At 36.4% G+C, this 22,467-nt stretch overlaps 1 protein-coding gene across 4 annotated transcripts in view; it reads right to left on the bottom strand.

Annotated features, from left to right (window-relative positions):
• Positions 1 to 253: 253 nt before the first annotated feature.
• KIAA0586 (KIAA0586 ortholog) overlaps positions 254 to 22,467 on the bottom strand; it is a 120,709-nt gene continuing 98,495 nt past the window's right edge. For 3 of the 4 annotated variants that reach the window (XM_063088475.1, XM_063088477.1, XM_063088478.1), the window contains 2 exons: positions 5,620 to 5,685; positions 254 to 565 (listed from right to left, as the gene is read on the bottom strand). In XM_063088475.1, coding sequence (XP_062944545.1) covers positions 420 to 565; positions 5,620 to 5,685 — 212 coding nt within the window. In that variant the 3' untranslated portion in view covers positions 254 to 419. The remainder of the gene's footprint in view (positions 566 to 5,619; positions 5,686 to 22,467) is intronic. The other variant, XM_063088476.1, reaches the window with a different exon arrangement.

Genomic DNA, 22,467 nt, shown 5'->3' with positions numbered 1-22,467 from the left:
ACCAAATGGTATTCCATTGTATAGATGTATCATCTGTTTTTTAACCAATTCCTTATTAATAGGCATTAGGTTTCTTCCAATTATTTGCTGTTATAAAAAATGTTAGAATGAATAACCTTGAGATGCATACTTTCATAAATATGTACAGATAATTATACCTGTAGAATAAATTCTTAGATGTCAAAAGTCATGCTCTTTCCACTATGCCATGCTACCTCAGGATTCTAAGAAACAAGTCACAGCCAGACTCATAATGATTTATATTTATTTTATTTAAAAACTTTACCTAAATAAAAAATAATAAATTGTTTTTCAGAGTATGCTTAAGGACCTATAAAATAGTCTGAGAGATGGTTTTAAGCCAAAGTAAAACGAATTCAAAATCAGTGGCATAAACGTCATGCTGCTCTCACTTCCCCTCAGAAGGTATCCGTCCCCGAGGACTCTGTGTCCCCCTGCTTCGTGCTCACCATCTGAGGGCAATCCTCGACATTCACTGAGGGCAGTGTCACGGACATCTTGGCAGGTGACGTCTGCGAAGTGAAGAATGGTACTGCTTTACCACCTGCACAAAGAAGAAACTCATTCAGCTAAACAAGCAAACCCTGAGTATTTATGTGCTTTTCACTCTCCTAAATAAGGTGGGGGAATCAAAACAAGGATTGCATATGAGGAAATTTCTGGATTTTCCATAGATATAAGAATAATAGACATTAAAAATAAATTACCAACAATCTTAAAGACAACTCTGAGCCAAGAGTCATAGTAATTTTTCTAAGACCCTCTTATGTTTTTCAAGTAGTTTCCACAATAATAAAGTGGAATTTTCCATTAAATTTTTATAGGGGCCACCATAAAAGTAGACAGTTCTGGAGATTTCAATGATGACTCAATCCCAGCTGTGCAAGATGATCAGAATACTTGTAAGAGGCAAATTCCTTTCATATTAGGAAGTCTAATAAAGAATATTATAAATATTATAGTATTTAAGGAGCTATCCAATCTTAAGTCAATTTAATAAAATAAATATTTTAAATAAGACTTTTTGAAATTTACCTCCGTCAGGATATGATAAAAACTAAAATTAAGAAACATTAAGAACTACATTTAAGAAATCTTTATAGGACATGAGCATTATTTAAATATTCTTACATTTTACAAAGCCATGATGCAGAGTACACAAAATAATCAAGGGAAGCACACAATATCAGAGCTTACCTCTTCGATAAGTAGAAAACTAACACAGGATACAACTAAGGCCTAGAGCAAATTAATTTTCCATCCATACAATCAATTTAATGTTACCTTTCCCCAATTATTCTTAAGAAAAACTTCATTCTTTGAATTACCCACATGTCCGCCAAAAACTACATTAATATCAAATACTCTTCCGTTATAACTATTTTTTTGACCTCCAAGAAGTTTCCAAGTCTCAAGGAACATATTAAATTTAATCATTGAAAAATTATTTCTTGCAATTATTGCCTTATATTCATACAGTAATTCAAAATTTTGTAAATATATTTTCCCCATCATTTTATCTGACCCTAACAGTAATTCTGGAAGACAGACAAGATAACTGAGACACAGGGGTGTTAAAGTGGGTTTTTCCAAAAGCATATACTCCCTAACTAAATATCTGTACGAACCTACCATATGTATGGAGCTAAGATGGTGCTGAGGGGGTTCAAAGATGAAAAAACTGCAGTCCTCATCCTCAAGAAGCATATAACCTAGTCATGGAGATAGGCTTGTATAGGAATACTTGGTTTAAATTAAGTGGAAGTAGCAGCTGAGCTGGCACTTAAAAGATAGTGGGAAGGCAATGAAGGAAAAGGGAACAACAAAATAAAGTCAAGATAAAGCTAGTGTGTTAAGGGAACCCATCTAATTAATTCATAGTAGGTAGAACTGGGACTGCTACTCACTTCTCTTTGCACTATACCAAATACCTTAATTACTAAAGTATTATTTTTAAAATTGTTGAGAGAAACACCATTTAAGTAGTGGTATGCAATGGTGGCAGCAGCTAGGGAGAAGAGCAGTGATGAAGATGCAAGAACAAGTCCCTTTATGACAGGTCAAAACTAGGGTGCAAATGAGGTCTGTTGTCCAATCACTTAGGAATGGTCCCACGCAGGCTGTCAGTGTGAGACTTCTGTGTGGTAAGCAGTAAAGGGTGGGGAGGACAAGAGCATGGATTGTGGAACAGGGCAGAGCTGGGCTCATCCATTCACTCCACAAACATCAACTCAGCACCTACTATGTGCCAGGCACCATTACAGACTCGGGAGAATATAGCAGTGAATAAAACAAAGGCTCTAATCTCACTGGCCTCACTCACTGTCCAGTTGAGTGTAGGAGATGAATGACAAACAAGGAAATAAACACATGTCAGAAAATGATAAGAACTACAAAGAAAAACAGGTAAGGAGTAAGAGGGATAGAGAATGATAAGAGACTTTGGGAAAGATATGTAACTTCTCTGAACCCCAGTTTTCTCATCCATAAAATAAAGGTAAGACTACCTACCTTAGAAGGTTGAGATAATGCATTTAAAGTGTCTTGTATAGTGCTGGCACATAGAAAGCACTCAAAAAGGTCAACTCTTACTTTTACATAACTGGAAAGGAACTATCCCAAGAGGCAATGACCCTCAGGGTGGGCTTTGCTTACTCTGAGGTAAAGCTACAGCAAAGGTACTCTGCTTTAGAGAGAGGGATAAGAATATTTCACTGAAATGCAATCAGAAAGAGAAGAGAGAGCTCCGGGAGGCCTCCAAATAGTTATGCTAGGTTAAACTTTAATTAACTGTGTTTTAATAAGTTATATCAATAAAATGTACCATCTTATCTAAGACTGTTTGTTAATGTACATTTTGGGAAGACTTTTTAAAATGTTCATTTGCACAAGGTAAACAATCATAGTTTTAGATCTTCACAAGAGAAATTTTTAGACTGGGAATAGATGTATAAAAAAGCATCACTTTGATATCCAGTTACAGTCTTCACAGAGTTAATTTTTTTTTTAAAGAAGACATAATATCTTAATAAATCACTATTAAAGCAAATATAAATCTTCTACCTATATTAAATGTAGTTTGATGTTTTTTAAGTTTGACTTTTTAAATTTCCACAGTCAAGTCATTGCTGTATGATGTAATTGTTTCAACAGCTGTTTTCAGGTCTTAAAAAAAAAATACTATTCCTTTCCTTGATTCCATGGGTTTGCAGTATGTCATTTAACCTGGCATGCTTTTAAGCTGAAGATGCTATGGAGTTAGACCATGCATCTCAAGCTTCCTAAGACATAACTTAATACAGCTTTTAAACATTTGAAATTCCAACTTTTTGCTTTAAAAATATTTAAAATTCATAAAGAAATTTTGTTATGCTTTCTGTTCTTTGTTGTTGGATTTATAAGACTAAGGAACATAAAAATTAAAACTAATTTATTACAAGTAATATAGGATTTTTAATGTCCATTTAAGATGTTGCTTGTTTATTGTACATGTACTTTAAAAATACAATTATATACATAACATAGCTTTCTAAGAGCTTTTCAGGTTTAGATAATACATTTCATCAACAGGTTTTAGATTCTGACTCTAACCCTCAAACATTTGGTAACCTAGTATCATACATCTGTTATTTGCAAACTGAAAGGAATCCAAGCAAAGCACTGTATCCTAAAAAAACATGAGACAAGCAGAGAAAAGAAGGAAAAGTTTCCTTGGTAGCTCCATAGTGGAGTAAAGCATCTCAAACTCTTCATTCTGACCAACTATGCATGGCACCGGCCATATACATGAAATTATGGTGTTCTTCTATAAGATGAATAGAGAGCGGAATGACTTTTAATTGCCTGGGTTTGGATTTTTCTACATGCAGATAGATTAGTGTCCTATAAACCGTGCATTTAAAAATAAAATTAAAAAGGAAATAAATGGAAAAATGTTTAATTCAAGTACACGAAGGAGCCTAACCCAGGGTCCATGGACAGGTGACTGGGTTTATGTGAAAACCCTAAAACGTTATGCAAATTATTTTCATACAAGTAAAACTTGGGAGGGAAATAGGTGGTCACAGTCATCAGTGTCTTAAAAGAGTTTGTGGCTCCCAATTATTTAAGAATCCTTGACTTAAAAGATATCTCAGCCCCATGTGCAAGTGACTCACATTCTCTGAGTTGTTTTTCTAGCAGTAGTGGTGAAATGTTAGGAGTTTCTCTCCTATTAATTGTGAATGCCTTATTCTCCAAAGGCAACTCAATTGCAGCACTTAACAAAATGCACTATAATTATGTGTCCACTTCCACTGGATAATGTATTCCTTAAGAGCACGAACAGGGACTTACAGTCCTTGTCTCCTGAGTGGCTAGGACAGCCGGTACACAATAAGTATCTGTGACCTTATCATCTTGTATTATTGTTATTAGCTTGTGCGTCTGTCTTGTCTTATTTACCTCTGCATTCTACAACTCTGTGGAATGATGCTGGGCACATAGTGGGCCTTGAAAAAATTGCTAAACCAAATTGATTTGTTTCTGCCTAGAGAGTCTGTGGTTTCTCTTGGCAAACAGCTTGCTTAGATTCATGCTGACCTGATCTTGTCTTTAAAATCAGCCCTGAGTTCCACCAATTCAGTTGTTTCCCAGCTGTCTGTGAAAATGTTATAATATTTCAGCTGTGTTTTATTGAGTTCTTGAAGCATTTTTCCTGTCCACCCTGGGCTCATCCACTTTTGCTTCAATTCCTTGTATAAGCAGCTGCTAAACTATCCTGCTGCATTCAATTCTCCTCACATACTTAACCCAGCCCAGCAGATTTTGCAACATCATAGCTTCAGTGCTTGGGAACAAATACTACAAGTCTTGATGAAAAAGGTGCCTGGTCACTTGATGTTATAGTAAGTAATATTTTATTTACCTCTGCTTTCCAGAATTAGTCATTATCAAACATTTCTTTCCCTACTTTCATGTATAAAGGGTGATTTTAAATGTTACAATAGTCTTATCCCCAAATATGTTTTAGACATACAAATCCTATTACATTTTTTTAGTTTATTATTGCTTCAGTTTTTCAAATGAGTTGACAAATGCTTATTTAAAATTTATAATTTAAGATAAAAATAAAGCAGTTCCTATAGGAATAAATGTACCAGCACCTGTAAAAACAACTCCAATTCTTTTTCCTCTAAAAAGCAGTAGTTAATATGAAAGATTTGTTTCTTCTTATGCCAGGTTCCAGCTGCTTCACTTTGTTTAAAACTGACTTCAAAGTTTAAACACTGTCCTGTCCCAACAAATAACCTTCCCCAGATGGAGTTATCTCGAGTACTATCCTCCGTGCTCTGAATACCACACCTGCAGCCTTTTAATTCAGCATTTTATAAACTTTCCAAAGGGAAATGATAGATTTTTTTCTATCCCCTAACTTATACCTTTTGGAGAGCTGAGTTCAGTGCATGAAGGGAGTTCTATACCTGGGGTGAATTTATAGACACTATTGAATAATTAAAAATTGGCTTTAGTATTTCTACTTTGCTGATTATTATGAGAGAAAGAAATCATAAGGAAATGAAAAAATATAAACAGCTTCAAGCCCAAGAAAAATCTTACCTGTAAATACAGATGCTAAGTACAGATTGGGCTCAATTTGTGTCTGATCCATATCATCTCGTGAACCTACATTAGAAAATTATTTTCTTCAGAAGAAAATCACTTAAGCATAGAAATAATCATGATTCATTCTTAGTCACCAAAAAGAACACAAACCAAATACACTCCCACAGTTACTCTCATAAAACCAGGTAAACAGAAGACTAATTTAATGGCCTTAATGTAAAGAAGGAAGTTAAACAGCTGAATTTTAATGACTGTCAATAGAAAAATACTATACCTACTGGGCTATTATCTTTATGCATCAAAGATGAGGGAAAGGAGGAAGCAAAGGATGATGAGAGAATTTGCAATATATATTAAATAAAAGAAACTCATGGGCCATTTCTTCCATGGTTAAAAGTTTTCACAGATTCTCTTACCTAAGGATTTAATCACTACAAAAAGAAGTTTAGAATCTCCCTTCTCCCTAGGCCAGCCTGGGTCATAATGCTCAAAACAATCTGTGTGAAACAACCAATAAAGTTGTCAAGGAGCACAGAAAAGCAATACACTACTAAACCAAAGCAAAATTTTAAAATTAAAATGAAATAGGCTGGGGAAACACTAGAGAATTAGAAAACAGAGAAAAGTTAAATAACTAAAGAGAAATCTGTAGCACATATCATTTTCAGGCCAACAAGATGCCCATACTGTTAACCTGTGCTCTAAACTACAGTCAATCACTAACCATCTTCTTGGGGCAGTGTCACATGGAAAAAAATTATAATATGATATAATCAGTATTCCTTCTCTAATTTTCTGTAAGATAAAAGTCAGTCATCTCTCAAGCTACTTGTGTTTTATAGAAATTTCAAGTGGATTTTACAAGTAAGATAATTAAATGATGAAGATTATATGCATTACCATATTTCATTAAACTGAACACTGGAGACAAACATTCATGTTAAACTATTGTAGAGAACTTATAAAAATTAATTGTGTTAAAATGAAATGCAATACAGATCAATGAAGAAAAAAATCAAAGCTTAAAAAGAGTTGTTTTAGAAGAAAATGTAGTTTTATAAGGATAGGATTGTAGACAAACACAAGAGACTTGTGTATTTGATATCTACAAAAAGACCAAAATTGAACGTCTAACTTTGATATAGTTTCTAAAAATCTTTAAATACATTAAAAGGGCTTACTGTGATGTTAATTATTAGAGGCTATCTATGTTTACTTCCCACTCTGCCTCTAAGTTTTCAAGGGTTAGGGAGAGAAGTTACTGCTTGGTCCCTCCTGCTTACTGGAGCTGCCTTTCAGATTCTACACAGCACATATAGTACAAAGGTATCAGTACCACCACAGAGGCCTCTGCCATTGAAGAACCATTTGTTTGTAGCAAGTAAAATTAAGTGGCAGTCTTTTCTGAGTCTCAGGTTCCTCAAATGTAAAATGAGACTATTACTTGCCTAACTGGGTTGATTAAGGATCTTAAGAGTAGGTCACATATTGGAAGTGTACATAAATGGTAGCTATTACATATTGTTGTTGCTGTTATTATAAAACATAAACAAAACTCTCCTCAACCAAACCTGGGGGAGAATCTTGATTTCTGCAATGGTATCTCCTAACAGTTTTTTTTAAAGCCACTATCTTAACATCAGATTTGACTATTTGTAATTTACTCTTGTAACTAGTAGCTTCATAACTCTCACTTGTTCAATGATGGGGCTTACCAGAAGGATGAGTATTGTGCTCTGCAACTGAAGCTTAAAGAAGCAAACACAACCTACAACCAGGTCAACAAAATTTGAAAACAGCCTATCAAGTTTGTAGATTCATACACTTCCTCATCCTGCTGCTCAAAATTGAAGAAATGTAATTCTCACTGGTATGTAAGTCAAAGGATGAGAAGAGAAAAATTCTTATTAGGGCATCCAGTCAAGATAGTGGAACAGACGATCCCCAGCATCATTCTCTCCCACTAATCAACTGATTTACAACTATTAAAAAGCAATAACAACAAAGTGGGGCTGCTAGAGCTCAGGGAAAGAGGAGGAGAGACCTATGGAGTTCATGAAGGCAGGAGAAGCCGCAATGAAAGAAAGGTCAGCTCTAACCATTTTGAGACCTGGCTGCTTTAAGGCTGGAGGTGGTGACTTATGGAGAAAGACCTGGCAAAAGCCACAGCTGTGCCCTTCATATGATGTTGCTTGGAGGTGGCAGGGGAGAAGAGGGCCTTGGTGGCCCCCAGGCCAGCAAGACCACTAACAGGGTTCCCATGGACCCACATAGGAGCAAGGAGAAACAGGCAACTGAAAAAAGAAGCCACTCAGAGGCTGGTGAGTCATCACAAGGGACCAGCACATGGCCCATCCTATGGGAAGTGTGTGGAATGTGGGTGGTGGGGGAGATGGGCCCACCAAGGGGAACACTGGGGCACAGAATGGACATCTGATCTGCCCCTCAATCAGAGTAGAACCACTCAGTGGAGACTGGTGAGGAATACAGAAGTGCAGAGGGTGCAGTTGGCTGAAAAGTTTCAGTCCCAGACCAGAGTTTACACACAACCCAGGTGTACCAGACCTCACAAGACCCAGAAGTGCTTACGAGGACAACAATTAAAACCTGAGCTGCACAAAAAGCCTTCCCCAGAGAATCAGCAGCAAAGCAACAAGTGCTGGTTCCCACAGGAAGTTCACATTTTAGAAGAAATCAAAGGACAACAAATTTTAGTTCCAGCGCAGAGTTTAAGTGGTGGGAACAGTGAATAATCCAATGCAGAACTGAAAGAAAAAACAAAATAACCACAGATAAGAAACAAAGTTTGATATTAACCAGTAAAGGTCTAACACCACCAAAGAACACCTATAAAACCTAGAAGGACCAGAAGCCCCCTGGGCACTCAAGCTGGGGAGAGGAGAGGGCCATGGACCTCAGCGTGCCACTCCTATGACTACACCCGGCCAAGGTGTGACCACCAAGCTGCTGCCAGAAGTGCCCCGGGCTCCTGAGCTAGGATGGTGGGGGCCAAGGACCTCAGCCACCCCCCAACATCCATGACCAGCCAAGCATTGACCACCAAGCTGCCACAGGAAGCACCCTGAGCTCCCGAGCCAGAGTGGTAGGGGTTGAGGGCCTCAGCCACACCCCCCTGACATCTGCAATCAGCCCACTGTCAACCACTGAGCCACTACAGGAAGCACCCCAGGCTACCGAGGTGGGGAGCCAAGGACTTCAGGCATGCCCCTGACATCTGCATCCAGCCCAGCAACAACTGAGCTGCTGCTGGAAGCCCCCTGGTGTCCCCTGCTGGAGTGAGGGGGGTGCCATGAGCCTCGACCATGCTCCCCCTCTTTCTTCCTCCTCCCACACTATTTCCCTCCTGTTTTCCTTCTCCCTGTACCCCCCAACTGCTCTGCAACATCTTAGAATGTAAAAAAACATATACTAATTTCTAATTTTATTTTGTCAATATACAATGTGCTTGATTATTGTGGTCCATTATCGAAACCTCTCTCCCGCCTCCCTCTCCCCACTCCCTCCCAACAACCTATCTGTTCGCTTGTCATATCAACTTCAAGGAACTGTAATTGTTGTGTCTTTTTCCCCCACCCCCGAGTTTGTGTATTTATTTATTTATTTTTAGACCCCACAAATAAGTGGGAACATGTGATATTTCTCTTTCTGTGCCTGACTCATTTCACTTAATATAATTCTCTCTAGGTCCATCCATGTTGTTGCAAATGTCAGTATTTCATTCTTTTTTATAGCAGAATAGTATTCCATTGTATAGATAGATATACCACATTTTCCATATCCACTCATCTGAAGATGGACATGTGGGCTGGTTCCAGCTCTTAGATATTGTAAATAGTGCTGCAATGAACATTGGAGAACAGGTATACCTTCAACTTGATGATTTCCATACCTCTGGGTATATTCCCAGCAGTGGGATAGCTGGGTCACATGGTATGGATAGCTGCAATTGTTAGAGGAACCTCCATACCATTTTCCATAGAGGCTGCACCATTTTGCAGTCCCACCAACAATGTATAGGAGTTCCTTTTTCTCTGCAACCTTGCCAGCATTTATCATTCACAGTCTTTTGGATATTAGCCATCCTAACTGGGGAGAGATGGTATTTCGGTGTGGTTTTGATTTGCATTTCCCGAATGCTGAGTGATGTTGAGCATTTTCTCATGTGTCTGTTGGCCATTCATATACCTTCCTTTGAGGAATGCATATTCAGCGCCTTTGCTCATTTTTTAATTGGGTTATTTGGGGGGTTTTTTGTTGTAAAGTTGTTTGAGTTCCTTGTATATTCTAGATATTAATCCTTTGTCAGATGCATATTTTGCAAACATTTTCTCCCACTCTGTTGGTTGTCTTTTAACTCTGTTGATTGTTTCTTTTGCTGTGCAGAAGCTTTTTAGTTTGATATAATCCCATTTATTTATTTATCCTTTGGTTGCCCCTGCTTTGGGGGTCATATTCATGAAGTCTATACCCAGTCCTACTTTCTGAAGTGTTTCCCCTATGTTTTCTTTAAAGAGTTTTATTGTTTCAGGGTGTATATTTAATTCTTTAATCCGTTTTGAGTTGATTTTGGTATATGGTGAGAGGTAGAGGTCCAGTTTCATTCTCCTACATTTGAATATCCAGTTTTCCCAGCACTATTTGCTGAAGAGGCAGTCTCTTCCTCAGTGTGTAGACTTGGTGCCTTTGTCAAAGATCAGATACCTGTAGGTGTATGGGTTGATTTCTGGGTTCCTTATTCTACTCCATTGATCTGTGTGTCTGTTTTTATGTCAGTATCATGCTGTTTGGGTTATTATAGCTTTGTAATATAGTTTAAAGTCAGGTAGTGTTATGCCTCCAGTTCTATTTTTTTTGCTCAGGATTGCTTTGGCTATGCATGATCTTTTGCTATTCCATATAAATTTCTGGATAGTTTTTTTCCATTTCTGAGAGAAATGTCATTGGAATTTTGATGGGGATTGCATTGAATCTGTAGATCATTTTGGGTAATATGGACAATTTCACAATGTTAATTCTTTCAATCCAAGAGCATGGGATATCCTTCCATCTTGTGTCCTCTTTAATTTCTGTCAACAGCAGTTTGTAGTTCTAGTCATAGAGATTTTTCACATCCTTGGTTCACTTTATTCCTAAGTATTTTATTTTTATGTTGGCTATTGTAAATGGGCTAGCTTTCTTGATTTCTTTTTCTGCATGTTCACTGTTGGAGTATAGAAATGCTACTGATTTTTGTGTGTTGATTTTGTATCCTGCAACTTTGCTGAAATCATTTATCAACTCTAACAGTTTCCTTGTAGGGGCTGTAGGCTGTTCAAAATATAGGATCATATCATCTGCAAACAGGAACAGTTTGACTTCATTTTTTCCAATCTGGATGCCCTTTATTTCCTTCTCTTCTCTGATCGCTCTGGCTGGTACTTCCAACACTATGTTGAATTGGAGTGCTGAGAGTGGGCATCCTTGTCTAGTTCCTGTTCCTAACTTGCAGAGAGTCTTTATCACGAACAAATGTTGAAATTTGTCAAACACTTTTTCAGCATCTATAGAGATGATCATATGGATTTGTCTTCCTTTTATTGATGTGGTGTATCACATTCATTGATTTGCTTATGTTGAACCAAATTTGCATCCCTGGGATGAATCCCACTTGATCATGATGGAAAATTTTGTGTGTGTTGCTGAATTCTGTTAGCTAGCATTTTATTGAGGATTTTTGTGTCTATATTCATCAAGGATATTGGCCTGTAGCTTCCTATTTTTGATGTATCTTTGTCTCGTTTTGGTATCAGAGTGATGTTTGCCTCATAGACTGAGTTTGGGAGGATGGCCTCTGTTTCAATCTTTTGGAATAGTTTGTAGAGAATTGGTATCAATCCCTCTTTGAAGGTGTGGTAGGACTCTGCAGTGAACCCATCCAGACCTGGGATTTTCTTTGTTGGGAGCCTTCTGATAACAGCTTTAATCTCTTTTACTGTTATTGTTCTATTCAGATTTTCTATATCTTCTTGACTCAGTTTTGGTAGTTTGTATGTGTCCAGAAATTTATCCATTTCCTCCAGATTTTCAAATTATTTGGCATATAGTTGTTTATAGTAGTCTCTAATGATTCCTTGTATTTCTGAGGTATCAGTTGTAATATTACCCTTCTCATTTCTAATTTTTGTTATTTGGGTCATCTCTCTTCTTAGCTTTGCTAAAGGCTTGTCGGTTTTATTTATCTTTTTTCAAAAAAACATCTTTTTGTTTCATTGATCTTTTGGACTCTTTTTCGAGTTTCTATTTTATTTCGTTCTGCTCTGATCTTAATTATTTCTTTCCATCTACTAACTTTGGGTTTGGATTGTTCTTGTTTTTCTAGTTCTTTAAGGTGAAGTGTTAGGTTGTTTATTTGCCATCTTTCCATTCATCTGAAGTAAGCATTTAATGTGATAAATTTTTCCCCCTTAGTACTGCTTTTGCAGTATCACACAGATTTTGGTATGATGTGTCACTATTTTCATTAATTTCAAGAAATTTTTTGATTTCCTGTTTAATTTCTTCTTGGACCCATATGTCATTAAGTAAAATGTTGTTTAATTTCCATGTGTTTGTATAGTTTCCAGAGTTTTGTTTTTTATTGATTTCTAATTTTAATCCATTGTTATCTGAAAAAAATACATGGGATAATTCCAATTTTTTTGAATTTGTTGAGGCTTGATTTGTGACCTAACATGTGGTCTATCCTGGAGAATGATCCATGTGCTAATGAAAAGAATGAATATTCTGAGGTTGTTGGATGGAATGCTCTGTAGATATCTGCCAAGTCCAATTGATCCAAAGTGTTGTTTAGATCTTGTGTTTTTCTACTGTTTTTTTGCCTAGATGATCTATCCAGTGTTGAGATCCTTTTATCATTATATAGTGGCCTTCTTTATCTCTTTTTATGGTTTTTGGTTTAAAGTCTATTTTATCTGATATAAGAATAGCTACTCCAGCTCATTTTTCATTTCTATTTACATGTTATATCTTTTTCCATCCTTTCAATCTTAGCCTATGTATATATTTATAGGTGAGGTGAGTCTCTTGAAGGCAGCATATTGTTGGGTCCCTCTGTTTAATCCAGTCAGTCAATCTGTGTCTTTTGAGTGGGGAATTTAATCCTTTTACATTTAGAGTTATTATTGAATGGTGTTGATTTACTCCTAGCATTTTATTGATTTTTGTTTAGATGTCTTAAGTATCTTTTCTTCCTTTCTTTCTGACTTTCTGTTTGTCTTCTGTGTTTGTTGGTTTCTTGGGGTGGTAGATAAACTATTTTTTCTCTTTATTGTTAGCATTTTTGTTTTACTGGTATGTTTTGTTCTTTCTTCAGTATTCATGGCAGTGATGGTTGTTTTTCAGGTATCAAACCCAGTACTCCCTTGAGAATTTCTTGTAAGGCTGGTCATGTGGTAGTGAACTCCCCCAGTTTTTCTTTGTATGAGAAATATCCTAGTTGCTCTTCATTTCAGAAGGATAGCCTGGCTGGGTAAAGTATTCTTGGCTGGCAATTTTTGTCCTTTAGTATTTTGAATATATCATCCCATTCTTTTCTGGCTTTTAGGTCTTCTAATGAAAAATCTGATGTTAGTCTGACTGGGGCTCCCTTATAGGTGACTTGCTGCTTCTCTCGTGCAACTTTTATGATTCTCTTTGTCTTTGAGTTTTGCCAGTTTGACTATAACATGTCTTGGAGAAGACCTTTTTGGGTTGAATATGTTTGGGGATCTTTGGGCCTCCTGAATCTGAAGATCTGTGACTTTCCCTATACCTGGGAAGTTTTTTGCTATTATTTTGTTGAATATGTTTTCAATGTCATTTCCTTTTTCTTCCCCTTCTGGAATACCCATGATTTGGATATTTGAGTGCTTAAGGCTGTCTGTTATCACTCTTAGATTTTCTTCAATTTTTTAAATTTCTTTTTGCTTTTTTCTGGTCTGCCTGTGTTAATTCAAACAGCCTGTCTTCAAGGTCAGAAATTCTCTCTTCTGCTTGTTCTAGCCTGCTGGTTAGAGTCTCTGTTGTGTTTTTTATTTCATTGAATGAATCCTTCAGCTCCACAGCTCTTCTACATTCTTTTTCAGGGCATTGATTTCCTTGTACATTTCTTCTTTCAGGTCCTGTATATTTTTTCTCATTTCACTGTGTTTTCTAACTAAGTTTTCTTGTATCTCATTTAGTTTCCTTAGAATTGTTGCTTGATATTTCTTGTCAGTCATTTCAAGGACTTCCTGTTCTGTAGGATCTAGAGCTTGTTATTATTTTCCTTTGGTGGTGATGTACTTTCTTGATTTTTCATATTTCTGGTATCTTTCTTTTGGTGTCTAGTCATTGTGGCAGGGAGTATCACAGTCCACTCATTACACCCTGATGTCTGGCCTGGATCCTGAAGGGACTGCCAATTCTTGGCAGTGAGAACTAGAATGGGCTGGAGGTCCCATGGCACCTGCCTGTCCCAGCACAGCTGGCTCAGGGCATGTGGACCCAGTGGCTCTCGGGCCTCTCTGGATGGCAGGGACTAGCCTGGGCTGGGGGTCCTGTGGCACCTGCCTGTTCCAGTGTGGCTGACTCAGGGCATGTGGCCTGGCAGCTCTCAGGCCTCTCTTGGTTCATTTACTATTTTTTATTTATCATCATACAATGTAGTTGATTTTCGTGGCCCTTTACCAATATTTTAAAAATTGTTTTTATTTTGGGCTTGAAAGTTTATCTTCCAGCTCTTTAATGCTATCTTTAGAAAGAATCGCTAGCATAGCAATATTTAAACCTGTAAATCTTTATATTATTGTTTTAAACAAATTCCTTATGGATTATCTAAAAAAAACTGACATGGAATTATAGGATGAACTGCAAAGCAAGGATATAAAGATCAAGGCCCCCAAATCATAAATTTTTAAATGGGTGATGTCCAGAATTTAAAACAAAATCTTATAAGGAGACATTTAAAATTAGTAACATTCAGGATAGCTGCATTTAAATACTAATTTGAGTTCATTGAAAAAAGAAGTAGGAATATTATTAGGGTATTTAAAAATATATAAAATGAAGTTAGCACTTTTTAATCAAATAATCTGGCCAGATTCTCCAAGTTAAGTTACTTATTGGCTGCATATCTAGTAGGTATACCAACTGTCTCAAATAATAGTATTTTCAGAAATAGGATCTTGGCAGAGTAAAAGCTTATATCCAACTGCCAAGAAGTTGTTTGTTAATTCAGAAAATAGATGACCCACCTATCCTGAATGCAGACCACAATTTATTTTAATAGTGTACATTTAATTATTAAAGCTCATTAAAAAGCTTTTAAATACTTGAATGCATTGCTGTGTGGTGTTATGACAGAGAGAGTGCCTGCCTTTTAGGGGCAAAAATGTCTAGAGGGACATTCCAGCATTAAAATTTGGTTGAGAACCGAGAGACTCTATGTTTTAGTAGACAACTTTATCTACAACATACTTCCCGTTGGTTGAACAGCCTGTGAAACAGCTACTAAAATAAATTCCTCTCAGATAATTCTTTATAAAGCATGCCATACTAGTTTAAAAACTAAAAGAATCCTAAAAATTACAATAGGTCTGTCTTGTAAAAGGAGCCATATATACCATATGACTTCATTTATGTAAAGTATGAAAACTAATCTATGCTGTTAGAAGATAGAATAGTGGTTTTCCCCTTGCAGGGGTGGAGTTTGCTACTGGAAGGGAACATGAGAGGCCTTCAGGGGTGCTGGCAATGTTCTGTTTCTTGAGTGCAGCTCTAGCTGTACAAGTGTGCTCCATTTGTGAAAATTCTTTGAGTTATACACTTATATGTACTTTCCTGCATGTATATTATTCCTCCATAAAAAGTTAAAATTTTAAAAAAAGGTTAGTTTCAACAATTAAATAAAAGGTGATACCTTTATAGTTTTGAACTGTTTTCCAATGATGAAATAGCCAAATTACTAACTTTACTAGGTAGCTTTAACATCCAGTGAATGGTTACAGCTAAGTCATATGCTATACTGCTGACTACAAAGATGAATTCCCTTCTATTTTTTTTTTTTCTTAAAACCTTGAAATCCCAGTGAGCTGAAATTATTCAGAAAGAGAAGGTGAGTTTTTGTTCTTTTTGCTCCAGTTTGATTCTCATACAACTTACTATCTAAAATACTAGATGCACTATGACAATTAGCCACTCAATTTGGTCGGAAGCACAAACTCTAATCCAATTTTAACTAATCTTAAAAGCATTTCTAAAATATGAATACATTCTGTAAATGCACATTTAATTCCTTTTTGGTATAAAAATAGTTCACTGTTTCCATTTATGTCTATAAAGCAATGACATTCATAACTATACTTAAATTCAACTGTAAGTCTTACTAAACAATAACTTCTTCAGTTCTAATTTGACTATATTACACCAAGCCACAGATTGTTAGAAAAAGTCACTATTATAACATTCTTATGACATTTAATAGCTATTAAAGATGAAAGCAAAATTACCTCCCAAATATTTACTAAGCAGTTTCAAGCTAAGTGTCCCTATAATCTACACACAGAAAATCCATTTTCTGAGATAGAAATCCTTCCTAAATATGAAAACACTTTTCTCAAATTATGGCTTGTGAAAATCACTAAAAATACACTGTATTATCTGTGTAGCCTTTACAGAGGATTTTGCCATATCTAGCCATTCCTAATTAAATTTGGAAACAAAAATTAAATGTGACATAGTGACCAGTTCACTTCCCCAAGGCCAGACCTGGTAACTTCGAAAGAGTGAAAGAATGAAAAATGAGCTTTCGAATACAGGAAGCCACTAGAAAATAAGAACAACACCATTCCATATCCTAAAATAAGAGCTTTAAAGGTTTCCTGTTGAATAGCAAGTTTCAGGGGGAGTAGGAGGAGGAGGCAGGAGACGGGAGGGTGGATTTCTGTTCACTGTACATACGACACCAATGGGAATAAGTTCTACGTTACCATTACTCTGGGTAATAGTTCCAAGCTGTGAGGCACAGCTGTATAGGCCCTGCCAGCAAGGCCATCACAGCAGTGCTTTGATAGCATGGGGCCCCGAAGTGTCAGGATATAGAGAAGGCAGCAGTTGTTGGCTGTGAAAACAGTCTGATACAAACCAGATGGGAACTTACTAGATGGGCAACACAAAGGAAAACAATTGGCTCATTCAACAAAGTCAGGCCCCTGCCCCAGAGAATTCACAGAAGACAATAACAATCACCCAGAGTTGATGCAAACAAGAAACAGCCATGTGGTTACAGTTTAAAGAACTGTTTTCCCTTAGACTAAACAAAGTTTTGATTTCTAATTCTTGTATTCATTAATTGTAGTTTGGTGTACAGGCCTTTTTGCCAAAGACAAATATTTCATTTATGCAACATATACTTTTGTGACACCAAGAGAAATATACAAGGACATAGAAACTAAGTTTGTACTGCTTCCTGTAAAGTGCTATAAACATAGGTTAAGCTATTTCAGGATACTGGCAAATTTAGAAAATGACTGATCATGCTAACACAGTAATTAGAAACTATCCAATAATATTTCCAGGACTTCCTAAGTCCTGATTTGTATTAATGTAGGCAAAATGATATGAAAGGCAATAATTATGAGGCTTTAAGTAGAACATTTCTATCTAAATGATTTTTTCCGACTTCATTAGGCGGTACAGTATTATGGCAATTATATTCACAGAGAGAAAGTGGTCATGTTCTCCATAAGCTGAGTGTGAGGCTCATCACACAAAAAGATGCCTGTCCATTCGGAGTTGACAAGTAGAAAAAAGACTAACAATTAGACTTTAAGATACCTCCTGGCAATAACATTTCACTTAAAGATTTTTGTAGGTATGTATTCCACAAGTTGTTTTACTATTTTAACAGAGAGTAAATAGCATTCCAGCTTAAAATAATTCACAAGTAATTGCATTTCTTCTACTGGAAACTGCAGCACAACTTGGGCCTCTGCATTTACTATTAATTTTAAAAATATATCCAAGAAAGCCTTAAATTGTTATCACCATTCTTAGGTAATGGATAAAGAACCCATCGGGAAACTCAGAAAATAATGAGAAAATAATATGGCATTTGTCATGCACATATTTGAAAATATTTTATAATTAAGTGATCCTGTTTCGTTTTGCGCTTTTATAATACTAAAAAAATAATTATTAGGTTCTTAAAAGAGAAGACATTTATCTGTGGAACTGTGAAAATTACTGTAATACATGAGATACAACTCAGGTTTCAAAATCTGCGTTTGCTGCACTGCCCAGATTATTCCCACCAACTCTTCCCACCTAAACACTGAGGATGAACACTTAAAGACACTTTTCCTGTTCTGTTAGATCTTTCATGCCATATCAGGTGATTCTGAAGTAAACCAGAGAAACGGAAGAGGAGTAACAATTTGGTGTGTAGGTTGGTGCAGTCTTAAGTATTTCCAGCCATAGCTATTTTCCCCCTGCACTCTGCTGCACATGCACACATACTCACATACACTTTTTTTTTTTAAGTCAAAAAAAGTTTGTGCACCAGTGCTGGATAACTGAACCTTTTGACTAAATTTAATCAACAAATTCAAGAAATTTGTTTGTGCATAAAGCTGAATTCCCATGTAAAAAGTAGAAAAGGAAAAACTAAGAAGAGTTATTTATTTAAATCTTAAGAAGAATTAAGAATAAATGAATCACTCATCAATGAATTAATTCTGTTAAATGTTTGTTAAAAGTTTTTCTCAACACATGAAATCAACATGTTTACAAAATGATTGACAAAGTTAGTTTGCCTTGGATTTATTGGTAAATGTATTTCTTAGAACTTGGGTTAAGTCATGAGAAAAATGGAGTTGGTTTTATTTCTATGAGGCATAATGACAATTATTTACACAGTTCTTCAGAAATTGCCCAGAAATTCTACTTTTATGGGGTCCTTATATATCTATATCTATAGGTAGATAGCTATAGATATCCATCTAATGGACTAGCATAAATTTAAGAAAAAAATTTTAACAATTTTTTAATCTCATAAATAGTTCTTGAAATGATTTCAGACAAGAAGACAAGGGCCAGATCATACAGAACCTTTTAGGTCATAGTAAATTTGGATTTTATTCTGGAGCAAAAAGAAGTCATTGGAGGATTTTGAGAAGAAAGTCACGTGATTTGCTTCATATTTTAAAAAGATAACTGGCTCTGGGTAGATAATAGAAAATAGGGGAGCAGAAATGAAAATAGAAGAACAGTTGAGAAACTTACCAGGAAAAACATAAAGCTTAAAAAACCAACCACACAACTACGGAAGGTAGGAAATTTAGTTTGATACCAGGTCACTGCAAGAAATCTTAGCCAGTTTTATTAGAACACTGAAAGCCACAGTATCAGGCAAGAGTTTTTAACAACTTCTGTGAATACTGAGACAATCAAAGAGCAATGAAGTTACTCAACCTCTCTGAGCCTCAGTTTCTTCATCTGAACAACAACAATAAAAATATCTTTACGTACTCACAAATTTGCTGAGAGAATGAAAGCTACAATACGTTGGAGTTCTTTATCATAGCAGTAAAGCATTTGACAGATGTTAATTTCATCATTGTAGGTTTGCAGGGAGGAAACAGATCTACCATATTTGGCAATGATTGTGTTCTGTCCTAGTGTAATTCTATGCAAGACGTATTTACTAGAGTATGATCAAACTAGTCAGGAGCTTGGAAACAATATCATATATGGAATAGTAAAAGGAACATAACATGCAGACTTTGCTACAATTAAATATTTGAAAGGTCTCATTGAAAGGCTTGTTTCTCATACTCAATAGGACAGAACTAGAACCAAATGTTAACTCAGAAAGAATTCGTGCTTTCCACCCATAAAAAATATAGAGCAAACTAGTGTGTTCCCTGATACTATGGGATGATCATCTGTTGGTTCTAATGTCCTTTTTGCTGGCCCCCTCTCTTTTCCCTACCTTTAAATCTTGGGAGTGTCCAAGATCTTAAGCCTGAGATGCTTCTCTTTCCTATCTATACTCAATCCTTAGATGATCTCATCAATACCCGCTACTTTTAATAGCATCTTCATTGTCAACTCTTAGATGTTGTATCCTGCTTAGAAATCACACCTGAAGACACACAATGTTCATGTGTGCTCCTCGATGGTGATATTAATTTTGATCACTCAGTCAAAGTACTATTTTGTTTTCCTGTTCAACTAATAAACCTATCTTCAAGGACACACTTCAAGACCATGCAAATATCCAGCTCCTCATCAAAATTTCCTTCTACATTTAGCATTCATTGATGATTCTTGCCTGATCTAATCTTTACCATAATGTTTGCAAAATGCTGACTTTCCAACATTACCTTTCACTCCATATTTGCCAGTCAACACTTGGCATTGTTCTGTAAACCCTTTATTTTTTCTTCACAGCAATTACCATCTGAAACTGTTGTAAATTTGTTTCCTCTTTTTTATCTGCTATGTCCACTAGCATGCAAGCTCTGTGAAAGTAGGGATTTCACCTATTATGCTTACCATGGTATCTCCAAGGCTTTGAAAAATGCCTAGCACATAGCAGTTATTCAAGAATAAATGAATGAATGAAGGGAGAGAAAAAGAAAGAAAACTGTTAACAAGGCCCCTCCACTAGATGAGGAGATAGGGCTACATAATATATATTATCCAATACACATTTACTAAGAACCTACCATTTAAGGTAGTGTAGAGAGAGCAGGTGGTACAGAGATGAGTGAAACAAGGCCACTGTTTCCAAGGAATTTACTCTCTAGAGAAGAAGACAGGCTATAAAAAAGTAATCATACAAGATATGACACAAGGGCTAAAGATGAAGTGTACACCAAATGGCATGGGTCTTCAAGGACACATGAGTGGATCAAGAATGTTTGTTTCTGGGATGGGGAGGTTGTATCAGAGCAGAGAAGGAGAAAGTTCTAAGTGGAGACACTGAGAAAGGCACAGGAATTGGACTTGAATGTGACTAAAAGCAAATAATATAGTCTAAGATATAGGGGATATAGGTAAGAACAGTGAGGTGAGGAGTTGAAAAGAATTATAAAGTATGTATGGTTACAAATGATCTTAAGAATCATCAAGCCCCATCTCTCTGGTTCTGTAGATGAGAATAAGTGATCCTGTTTATTCCATCCTCATTCTCCTCCCCTCCATTTGTCTTTCCCCTTTCCCACCTGAGCATCATCCCTAATTTTCTACTCTTTACACTCTTCTCTTTCCTCTCCACCATTTCATATACCACCACCACCCCCCCGCTCTTCTTTCTATTCCCTTCCTTCCTTCCTTCTTCTGCAGTTACTCTTTTCTTCTCTCAGGACTACATCCTTTTCCCTCTCCCTGTGATAACAGTAGAAATGAGATGAGATCAAGGCTGTAGGTGAAAAAGTTACCTATACAGAGGAAAAAAAGCACAGCTGACTTTTCAATCCAAAAGGAAAAAAATGAGATTAAGGTAGAGCCATACGAAGTTGAGGCTAGAGTAGTTAAACATTCACATTTGAAAGAGCAGATCTTACAAAAGCAAAAGCATATATTAAAAGAGAATTGAGGGGATAAACTTGAGATTAGGTGTTTAGAGAGAGAAACTGGAATAAGTGCTACCTGGGAGCAAACATCAACATGAAATTAATAAAACAATTACTGGGGAAAGGCAAAAGTCCAGTTCAAGTCCCACACCATAGTTCGCTAACTGGCTGTAATTGCACAAATTGCATCTTCATTCCAGTGGGGAACAAACTCAAAGAATGCTAAAAGTAAGAGGAATACAGAATGGGGGTTACTTCCAATCAAGGAGACATGGAAGTCTTGAATGGTGAAAAGACAGTACTTAAATGGGTAACCATATAGATCAGGGATGATATGGAGCCCCAGGAATAGCCAGCCAAGAAGAATACACAGTGGGTGAATGGACGTCCCAGTACATGTGGGAAAAAGAATACACGACTGAAGTGGCTCCATTTGACTGATGCACTAGCCTGTCTCCCAGTATCTGTTCCCTTGTTGCATTACTCTAAACCAGCCAGGATAGTCAGGGAAGGAAGGAGAAAAGAAAGCTGTGTCCTGAATAAGACAGCTATCTCTACATATTCCAAGCAGTAAAGTTGCTCGTTATTCCCCAATGTATAGGTGCTTCTAAAAACTGAAGTTCCCAAGGAGAAAAGGAAAGCTAGGCAGAATGAAAGGCAATAAAAAGCCATCTCAGAAAACTTAGTCTCAGATAATTAGTACCATATTGCTTCAAACGGCATTATATAGATCCAAGTCTTCATCTCTTCCACTCCTGAAAGGAGATTTCCTTTAAAGGAAAGGCAAATAGGAGAGGAAGTAACTGGAATTCTTCCAAGACTGGATACTGTGAGCAATGAGAACTATGTTTAAAGACTATCCCCTTAGAATTTCTTCATAAACAGATATCATAAACACCATTAAAAAAAAATCAACAAAACATGCCTAGAAGGCTTCACACTCCTAAGTTCAAATTTTAATTTGTCCTTCCCACCTATAAACAATGTCTGTCACTCTCACTTGGATTTCATTTCTAAATCATAATGGGTGCTTTGGTATGACATGTCTTCTGAGAGCTGTCATTAGGCTTGAATTACATGTTCTACGTATGAATTACATGGGAGGCAATACAACATTTACTTAATGTTATCTGTTTTCCATAGCAAGACAATCTTGGGAGATTTTTCCTACTTAAAAACACTAAATGCTATCAACAGATGAATGATTAAAAAAAAACTGTGGTATATACACACAATGGAATACAAT

Source organism: Cynocephalus volans, chromosome 3 (genome assembly GCF_027409185.1).
Source record: "Cynocephalus volans isolate mCynVol1 chromosome 3, mCynVol1.pri, whole genome shotgun sequence".
Taxonomy (NCBI): domain Eukaryota; kingdom Metazoa; phylum Chordata; class Mammalia; order Dermoptera; family Cynocephalidae; genus Cynocephalus; species Cynocephalus volans.
This window is presented reverse-complemented; position numbering and strand designations above follow the sequence as displayed.